This window comes from Dromiciops gliroides, chromosome 3 (assembly GCF_019393635.1).
Source record: "Dromiciops gliroides isolate mDroGli1 chromosome 3, mDroGli1.pri, whole genome shotgun sequence".
Lineage (NCBI taxonomy): Eukaryota > Metazoa > Chordata > Mammalia > Microbiotheria > Microbiotheriidae > Dromiciops > Dromiciops gliroides.
Window position 1 is genome coordinate 577,149,333 of NC_057863.1, and position 10,893 is coordinate 577,160,225.

The following is a 10,893-nucleotide window of genomic DNA, read 5'->3' on the forward strand; positions in this document are numbered from 1 at the left end:
TACCTTTAATTTATAAGTAGTAATATTTTTTTAAATCCCAGCTAGTCACACAATATTTTAAATGAGACACATAACTATAGTTTAAGGGATGTATTTAATTAAAGAAAGCATAGAGGTGATCACAAAAGATAAAATAGATAATTTAATTGCATAAACTTGAAAAGTTTTTGCACAAACAAAATCAATGCAATTAAGATAAATTGAGGGTGACTAAATTAATAAGCTTTGGAATGAAAAAATACTGTTCTGCAATGGGGTACATTTTGGGATAATTCTTTAAAAAAAGAGCTCAGGAGAGAAGCCAAGGATCTGGAATTAAGATCTATGAACAAAGAGTTCATATTTGAAATCAAAAGCATAGATATAATCTTTTAGAAAACAGATACAAGGAAAGATTATCATAGGGCTAAGACTTGGAAACCTTAGTGAAGCCTAGGGATAGGAGTGGAAAAGAAGACCCAATGATGGAGACAAGTATAGTCAGGGAGATAAAGAGGACAGACATATCTTTTTAAATTATTATTTTGTTTCCCTAATATATATTTATATTCTTCATTGAAGATTGGGTCAATTGTGTATTGTATATTTCCTTTTTAAATATGGGGTTTTTGTTGCTTTTTTGTTTTCAGGGAGTCTGACGTTTTTCCCTGTTCAAAATACAGAACCAAAGAAATAAGGCTTTGCTGCTGATAGACATGAATACTAACAGGAATGTGGACTAGGTGTGTGAACACTGAGAGGAATTAGTGCTGTTGTTCTTGTTGTTTTTGTCCATTTGTTTTGTTTTGCTTTACCTAGTATCGTTGTCAAGCACCATCCATCGGACTCCTCTGTCACATGAAGTATTTTTCACCTTGGAAAAAATATCTTCAATTCTTACTTTCTTCATTTAGACCTGGGGGGTACAAAGGGACTGCATGACTGAGTGGAAGGAAGGTTGCATTTGGACACAGCCTAACGTGGTTTCAATTCACACTGAGCTTCCCCGTGAACCTTGGGCAAGTCCTGCAGTGTTCTGCAGTTGCAGTTTACATTTCTGTGAATTAAGTTTCGACCCTCACTCCTATGCCAAGCCCACAGCTTGCATTACCCCAACCAGTCGCTGGAGGAAGCATCCAGCCTTGCATTCACAGTCCCAGGCGCCCTGTTCATGGAGCTCAAAGTTCTGTTCCCCCACCCGCTGCCTCACGGGACCACTGGCAGTTGGGAAACCATGTAGTCAGATGGTCAGACAGAAGCGAACCCAGCCAGGGCAGCCGACGCAGAGGGCCCTCTGAGGCTTAGTTTATTTAATCCATTATTGAGTCTTACCAAAGCTGCAAAACGATGACTCTAATTCCGGGTGACCCTGGCATTTCCAAAGATAAACCAGTGGAGTCAGATCAGATATGTGGTCGCGCCCTTTCTAACTGCTCCAGTGAGATCTCTGAGCCCTTTACAAAGGAGGAAGAGGAAAAGGAAAATTGTAAACAAACTAAAGGAAACTCCTCTGGCTCATTGGGTTCTTTGAGACAACGCAAGACTTTATCACACACCTCTGGGAGAAATATTGTGAGTAAGAAGCAGTCAAGTTTAAAGAATGAAACCAAATTGTTGAATGTGCCAGACTCCGTTGCTTTAGAAAATAAGCGGTGTAAAAAATGGATTAATTGTCTCAAGGCAAAAAATACTACTGCGTCAAACCAACAAGGCACCAAGTCCCCCAAAAAGGTGAAGGAAATAACGGAGGGAGAATTGAATGCCCTACGCTCTTTTTGTGCCAATAGGATAAATTTGATGTCAAAGCAGAGCAAAAAAAGTAGAACTAAAAAGCTGTCGCGTAAATCGGGTGTAGAGAATCCTGCTTCAAATAAATCAAGCCTCTTTGTGCCTGTTCAGCCCATAAACAGGCTCAGTCTTCAAGACCCAAAAGCACATGTGAGAAAAACGGCAGGAATTAAAGAGCATAACTCAGCACATAGCTCTGACCGTAACAAGAAAACAGACCTTAAACAAGTTGCCTTCCAGACACAGAAAAAGACCTTTCTAGAATTAACTCGAACAGAAGAGAAAATGGAAGAATACAAGTATATCAAAGATATTCTCATCCTCATTGGAGAAATCCACAGAAACCTTCCCAGAATTTCAGATGACCCAGACAAAATATGGAAAAGATTAAATATTCAAGGTCATACTAGATAGACTCTGGGTTTGGTCCAAGTACGTGGTTGCATCAGTATATGACTTTTTCATCTCCATAGTCAGTCCTGCTTAAAGCATTGCAACCAGAGGGCTTCTAACTATTAATAATAACATGATCAATAAATATCTCTGTGGGAAAAAATAAAATGAAGGAGCTGGCTTTGATGATTTCTAGGTCCTTTCCAGCTCTCTTGTTTTGTTTCTAGTCAACAGGGACATGTTATGATATGTAAAAATGCTCTATAAAATGACAACTGGGAGAGCCGCTTATTATACATATTTTTAGTGACTTAATATATGTCCTTATACAGTTATGATGAATTCCCATTGAAAGAACATGGAGGGAACAATAGGGCATTCCCTCAGAGTAAGGCTGATTTTCTCAAATGGAATGAAGGTGGCAGGCAGTCAGCATGCACATTGTGGTAGGTAATTAGTATGGCTGATCATGCAGTTATGTAAGGAGTTGGAAAATCCTATTTCCTTTGTTTTTCTCCCCTTCATTTCTCTATAGACTCTCCCAACCCCACCCCACACCCATTGTTCTTTTTCTATACACTCTAGGTTGAAACTTCCAGAAATGGAGTTTGGGTCATGCTAGAGGAGGAGAAGAATTTGTGGGCACTTTACTCAGACCAGTAACTTACCTTTTCTGATGGTAGAGACCTTTTATTTTTAAAGATTTGTGTATTGATTTTTTTCCTTTTATATTGTTTTCATTTTGGAATAGATCTTTCCTCATTCATATACCCAGAAAACAATCTCTTGTAACTTTTTTTTAAGGGAAGTGGGTGGGGAAAGAATAATTCAGTAAAATCAACCAAAACATTAACTGTATTGCACAGATTGTCCAATATCCTACACTCACTTAACTCTTCTCTGAAGAGCTATTATAATTATAGAGACTCAAGTTTAAGTTTTGCAATTCTTATTTCAAACAAAATGCCAGGTGAACCCTTAAGAACATCTTTTTTTTAATGATTTTGAAATATCTATAGTACCATATGATACCAGAAGACAAAAGGTGGATTAAAAGAGAAAACAATGTCAGATAGAAATTATCCTATATCTGTTATAAACTGCTTATTCAGTTAAAAATAAGGTTATTTGCTGTCAATAAATGTGGCTTTTTTGGGGGCAGGGAAATGAGGGTTAATTGACTTGCCCAGGTTCACACAGCTAGTAAGTGTCAAGTACCGGATTCTGGATTTGAACTTAGGTGCTCCTGAAACCAGGGCCAGTCCTTTATCCACTGCACCACCCAGATGCCCCATCAATAAATGTTTTTAAAATGAGAACAATACTAGACTTGATCGCTTGCCTTAAAGGATCTTTCTTTCTTAATTTTTTTTTTTTTGGTGGGGCAATGAGGGTTAAGTGACTTGCCCAGAGTCACATAGCTAGTAAGTGTCAAGGGTCTAAGATCAGATTTGAACTCGGGTCCTCCTAAATCCAGGGGCAGTGCTCTATCCACTGTGCCACCTAGGTACCCCCAAGGATCTTTCACTTTCTATTTCCTTTTAATTTGCACACAGCTGTATTTGGTGAAACTGGTTCATACTCCTTTTTTTTACTTGAAATTTTGTGTTTTCTTTTGAAATGCATTTTTTAAATTGTAAATGAATTTGTAACTTTTTTTAAAAAAATGCTGGAACTATCCTTGAAAGTTAGGCAAAAGAATTGGAGTTTGCTTTTTATTCCTCTCCATTCCAAATATTATCATTGATGGCATTTTGAATGGAATTTATAATCAAGAAACTGACTGAAAATGAACATTGAACAAGAAATTAGGAGACTGAAGATTTTATCTTTGACTTTATGTAACTCATTTAACTTCCATATATCTTCCTTTCATCAACTGTAAAATGATTGTAATTTTGTCATTCCCTTTTCTCATAATATTTTAGTTTTTATTACCATACACCATGCTATGTGCTAAGGGAAATACTTTAGACTAAAGGATCAATGTATTCTTATTGTTCATGATTAAACATTGTAAATAATCAAAACCACCTAACACATTGGGATTTACAACCAACTATCTGTCTATCATCATTCGCCTATGTGTCATCTATCTAATCTGGGTATGTCTATACATGACTAAATATGTATGTATGCATATATGTATATTCATCTGTGATATATATTACGGTATGTTATATAAGAAAACTTACTTTGAAGCCAGGAAGACAGGACAAGTCCTGCGTTTACCTATACATACCACAGTGTGACCTTCATCAAGTCATTTAACTTCTTGTAGGTCCAGGCAGCTATCAAAGACTATACGTTCTAGAAAAGATGTTAAAATATTGGTAAATTCCTATCAGAAGGTTCTAAAGACTGATGAAATCACAGGTCCGGACAAATATATTTGTTGATTGGTAATTGTTCTCTCTGCCTCTGTTTCTCTCTGTGTCTCTGTCTCTGTCTCTCTCTTGCACATTCATATAGATGAGTGTATACATACAAATACATTTCTATATATATCTACATATGCACATAATACATTTGCTAGATAAAAAGCAAGCAAGTATATCTTTTAATATTTTATGAAACTGGAGTTCCACTTGTCAGAAACGAGTAGATGAACACGTCTTATCCATTTTTTACAGTGATTTGGCAATATACTTCCCAGCCTATAGAGATCATGTTTTGACACAAAATATTTGTATTAGTCATCATTTCAGTTTAGACAAGTGAGTCACTTTAGATTTTAGGAAATCCATTTTCTGTCAAAAACAGTGGAAAGCCTCTTACTAACTAGCTTTGAGGAAACCTCATGGCTTCCTGATTAATTTCTCCTTATAGAAATTATATGTGGAATATATTAGGGGAGAAATTACCCCCAAATAGTTTATTTTAGCAATGTAACCATGATTGGGAAAATATTTAAATCAGTAGAAATCCTCCCCTCATTGAACTGAATTTCTCTTCCTATGTGCATTTATATAAGTCACAAGATAAAAGAATATTCTCAAGGTATGAAGACTAAAGAAGGAAAAGCATTGCCAGTGGAGGAGCTATATGGAGAAGGATGGAATTGGTGATGAGAGCATAGTGTTATCATCTAATCCTACTTTTTTTTCTTCCCCAAGTGTTTCTTTACTTCTGATGTGGTCAGAAAAACAAACAAATGCATCCTTGAAAAGAAAGCTGAGAACTATGTATAGCTTAAGACAAGACATAGTTAACACATAGAAAACAATATGATAATTTAGAGACCTGTTTTATTGCAGTTATTAAATCATCAACAGTGAAACAAAAATATGGACTATGATGTCCATTAGTAAATTCCACATCTGTCACTTTAGAACCATAAGTAGGGAATAATCCCCAATTAATTGCATGTATCCATAGATAGCTATTGTAAGCAACATACTAGAAATTAAATATATATTCTTAAGCTGTTGGCAAGTTATTCATGTCTTTGAAAATTCAAAACATTCTACTGATGAAATTGTTTGCCCTACTAAAAATAAATAAAATTGGGTTCTAGAAAAAATTTGAAGTCAGTAGTGAAAAGAAAAGTCAGTTATACTGCATATCAATGCATAATTGAAATGCAATAATTGGGAATGGGAGGGGGGGACTTTTGTATCTTAAAAACCACCATATTGACGTTTAGAGTACCAGGGAAGAAAAACGAAATTCCAAAATCAAATATCCTTGGAGGAATTCCCTGGAAGTAACTGCATTGCTCAAGACCACAGATTGTTCAGTCATTTTTTTCAGTTGTGTCCAGCTCTTCGTGACCCCATTTGAGATTTTCTTGGCAAAGATATTGGAGTGGTTTGCCATTTGTTCTCCAGATCATTTTAAAGATGAGGAAACTAAGTCGAATAGGGTTAAGTGACTTGTCCAGTGTCACATGGCTTGTAAGTGTCTAAGGCCAGATTTGAACTCAGGAAGATGAGTCCTTCTGACTCCAGGCCCAGAACTTTATTCACTATGCCACTTAGATGCCCTAAGATAACAGTAAATGGCAAAACTGAGATTCAAGGTCAGGATTTGACTTCAAATCCAGTGCTCCTTTCAGTAAGCCATCACGTGCAAGATGGACAATGTTTTGAGAAAATAGCTATATACTAAACAAGCAGGTGTTATTGCATGGTTCAGAGTAATGAGAGAGTAAGTATACAAATGTAATATGTCTCTAGAATAATCTCTTGGACTCATTAGGATTTTAACTGCATTTTTTAATAGAATGTAAGAGGAATATCATTTGGATTTTTAGATAACACTTGGTTTTCATTTTTTTTTTAATAAAGCTTATGGTTAGTGAAAGAAAATAGGAAAAGTCTCTATTCAAGTATGTCTATTGTACTATTGTGCAGGGGAAATTTGTGTACTCTTTTTTTCCTATGCAACAAATATTTATTTTATTTTTTTCCAGTTACATGTAAGGGTAGTTTTCAACATTCATTTTCATAAGATTTAGAGTTCCAAATTTTTCTCCCTCTCTTTTCTTTTCCCTCCACAAGATAGCAACCAATATGATATAGGTTTTATATATATATATATATATATATATATATATATGCATATATATATACACACACAATCCACAAGTGCTCTTTTTATCAGTTCTTTCTATGGGAGTAGATAGTATGCTTCATCATTAGTCCCTTGGAATTGTCTTGGATCATTGTATTACTGAGAGTAGTTAAGTCATTCACAATTGCTCATCCAACAATGTCCTCCCAGTTCTGCTCACTTCACTATACATAAGTTCATATGAGTCCATCTTTTTCTGGAGTCATGTTGTTTGTCATTTTCTATAGCACAATACCATTCCACTACAATCATATACCATAGCTTCGTCAGTCATTCCTCAATTGATGGACATTCCCTTGATTCCCAAGTCTTAGCCACCACAAAGAGTTGCTATAAATATTTCTTGTACAATTTTCCCCCTTTTCTCTTTTTCATGATTACTGTTAACTGTTTCCCTCCAACCTAGTCCCTTCTCCACGATATTTACTCTATTATCTATCTTTTTTCACCCTATCCCTCTTCAAAAGGGATTTGCTTCTGTCTGTCCCCTCCCCCACTCTGCCTTCCCTTCTTTTGCCCCACTCTCTTTATCCCCTTCCCTTCCTATTTTACTGCAGGGTTAGATAGATTACTCTACCCAATTGAGGGTGTATGTTATTCTCTTCTTGAACCAATTTTGATGAAATTGAGGTCTTTGAGCCAATTTTTATGACTGTTAGGCTCATTTACTGCCCTCATTAAATACATTACTCCACCCAGTTGTGTGTGTGTGTCTGTGTGTTTGTGCGAGTGTGTGAGTGCTCAGGAGTTCGAGTTAATCCCTCCTTGAGGCAACTCTGATGAGATTAAGGACTTTGAACCTATTCCTTTACTGCCCTGCTCCTCCTGCATCACTTCCCCCACTTCATAAGCCCTTTCCTGTTTCTTTCATGTGGGATATCACCCCATGCTAACTCTGCCCTTCCCCCTACCCAAGTGCATTCTTCTCACCACTCAATTTTACTCTAAAGAGGTCATCATGGGGCAGCTAGGTGACACAGTAGACAAAGCATCCACCCCAGACCCAGGGAGACCCCCATCAAGTCCTGAACTCAAGACACAAGACAGTCACTAACTCCGCAACCCCAGGTATGTCCCCCAAATCCAATTTTTTATGGTTCTCTGAGGTCTTGTATTTGAATTTCAAATTTTCCATTTAGTTCAGGTCTTTTCATCATGAATACCTGAAAGTCCTCTTTTTCATTGAAGTCCCACTTTTTCCTCTGAAAGAGGATAGGGGATTCTTTGTTGTAATTCCAATTACTTTGCCCTCTGGAATATCATGTACCATGCCCTCTTGTCCTTTAATTTAGAAGTTGCTAGATCTTGTGCTATCCTGACTGGGGCTCCACGGTGCTTGAATTCTTTCTTTTTGGCAGTTTGCAATATTTTCTCCTTGACCTGGGAGCTCTGGAATTTGGCTATAATATTCCTGGGAATCTTCCTTTTGGGATCTCTTTCAGGAGGTGATTGGTGGATTCTTTCAATTTCTATTTTACCTTCTGCTTTTAGAATATCAGGGCAGTTTTCCCTGACAATTTCTTGGAAGATGATGTCTAAGCTCTTTCCTTGATCTTGGCTTTCAGGTAGAACAATAATTCTCAAATTATCTCTCCTACAACTATTTTCCAGGTCAGCAGTTTTTCCAAGAAAATATTTCACATTGCCCTCTATTTTTTTATTTATTTGGATTTGATTTATTGTGTCTTGGTTTCTCATAAAGTCACTAGCTTCCATTTGTTCATTCCTAATTCTTAGGCAATTATTTTCATCAGAGAGCTTTTCCATTTGGCTTTTCAAGCTGTTGACTTTTTTCTCATGTCTTTCCTGCATCACCCTCATTTCTATTTCCATTTTTTTCCTCTACCTCTCTAACTTTATCTTCAAAGTCCTTTTTGAGCTCCTCTATGGCCTGAGACTAATTCATATTTTTCTTGGAAGCTTTAGATATAGGGCCCTGACATTGACATCTTCCTCTGAGTGTGCACCTTGATCTTCCTTGTCACTAAAGAAACTTTCTATGGTCCTCACCTTCCTCTGTCTGATCATCTTTCTTTTACTTTACTTTTAACACTTTAAAGTGGGGTATGTTTCCAGGCTGCACTATCACAAGCTTCAGGAGGTCCCAGGAGGTATGATTTAAGGAAGAGCAGGTTCTTCACTCACCTGACCTGTTCCCTGGTCTGTAGATAACCCCAGACCAACTTGCTAATCAATCAGCTTTGTGTGTTATGGTTGTCAGCTCTGATGAGCCTGTGCCCCTCCCAGACCTGGGCCACTGCTACTCAAGCCTACCTCCTGGTTCCCAGAAGGGGTGGAAAACCCAAGTTCTGTCTCAGCACCAGCAGAGACCCCTGTAATCTCCCCCCTGACAAGGGCTCAGCCCTATCACCAGATTGTGAGCTTAGTTTCAGATAACATTGGCACTGCAGCTGATTCAGAGCCTCTGGGGTCTCTTTCTCTGGCAAGGCCTTCTTTGGACTCTATCTGTATCAAGGTGACTGTGGGGTTGGTCTCCACTCCTGTCGCAGCACAGCAGCTCACTTCTTCCCACCTTCCAAGCCATCCTTGGTTGGAAAATTATCTTAGCACATTCTTCTGTGGATTTTGCTGCTCCGGGAATTGTTCTATGGCATTATTTGGATGTTTTTGGGTGCCATTGTGTCAAGAGTTCAAGAGCTCATTCCCTTTCCTCTGCCATCTCTGCTCTGCCCTGAACTCCAAGTTTTTATACTCTTACAGAAGGGTGGCATAGTAAACTGTATCCACAGCATCATCTCAAAGTATTTTCAGTCTCCACAGCAGTCGTGCCTCAATCTCTTTTCAATGGAAATTTAAAGACATGTAATCAATTAATTAAAAACATATATGATAAACATCCTTCTCTTCCAGATATCTTAATTCATCATAATGTAGAAATAATAGTTCACATTTATATAATGCTTTTAAGTGTTGCAGAGTACTTTACACTTGTTACCTCACTTTATCCTCACAACAATCTTGTGAGCTAAGTACTGCTATCATTCACATTTTTCAGATGAGGAAACTGAAACACAGGGTAAAAGACTTGTCCAGTGTTACACAACTAGTGTCCAAGATAGGATTTGGTCTGAGGTACATCAGATTTTTTCCAAGTCTGATTATCTACCTATCTATCCATCCATCAAGTTAGCTGTCTATTTATCTATCCACCTACCTTGTATGTACTATATATTATTATGTAATATATATATGTGTGTGTGTACATGTACCACTTTTGTATATATTTGGTAGATATGTGTGTATGGACACATATATATGAATTAAATTGTACCATGTATTATTTATTTTCAGTATTAAATAGAAAAACAAGTTTAACAATAAATCATATATATTCAATAGTATTATATACATGTATTGATATTTAATTGTTGTAAAACTATATTTATTCATAATTTATTAAATTCATGAAATATGTCTATATCTGCAGGTTTTTTTAGGCTTGTGATTTGTCATTATATTCATTCTCTCAACACACTGCTAAAATGCACAGTTGACAGTGGTCTGTATACCATTGATTTCATTTTTTTTCTCCAATCAAATATATGTATATATGCATATACATATACATTTGTATATAATTTATCCTATTATGCTAGACCTTGTCCTCTATCTTCAGAAATTTTCATAGAGTACTTTTTCTGGTTACTTCCATTACACTTCCTAATCCACTCATATAACATTCTATTTTGTATCATACTTATCTGTATATTTGTCATATCTTCTTTAGTAAGTTTCTTGAGGCAGAGAGTATGTGTGTGTGTGTGTGTGTATATATATATATATATATACACATACATATACACACATACATATATATACATACATATACAAACATATATATACACATATACATATATATATATATATATATATATATATATATATATATATATTTCTCTTTATCCACGGGGTTTAGCACAGTATTTCATACTTAGTGTGCAAGTAATAAATGGTCATTGAATGAATGAATTAATGATTATTGTACCATACAGCAATCACTGACAATAAATCAATGAGTTAATATACAACTAAAGGAACTGAAGCATATCTACATTGGCATTTTTGCTAAAAATTAAACCATAAGAATAATTCACATTTATATAATGCTTTAATATTTAGGAAGCACATTTCTCACAA

General features: G+C 36.2%; 1 protein-coding gene across 1 annotated transcript; it reads left to right on the plus strand.

The window, feature by feature from the left end:
- Positions 1–1,326: 1,326 nt before the first annotated feature.
- Positions 1,327–2,181, plus strand: LOC122747974 (uncharacterized protein C8orf48-like). The gene has a single exon (XM_043993729.1). The coding sequence runs from the start codon at positions 1,327–1,329 to the stop codon at positions 2,179–2,181; it is 855 nt and encodes a 284-aa protein (XP_043849664.1).
- The last annotated feature ends 8,712 nt before the right edge of the window (positions 2,182–10,893 follow it).

What these genes read in the sequence shown, in the direction of transcription:
- LOC122747974 (XM_043993729.1), top strand. Translation starts at nt 1,327, where the DNA reads ATGACTCTAATTCCGGGTGACCCTGGCATTTCCAAAGATAAACCAGTG.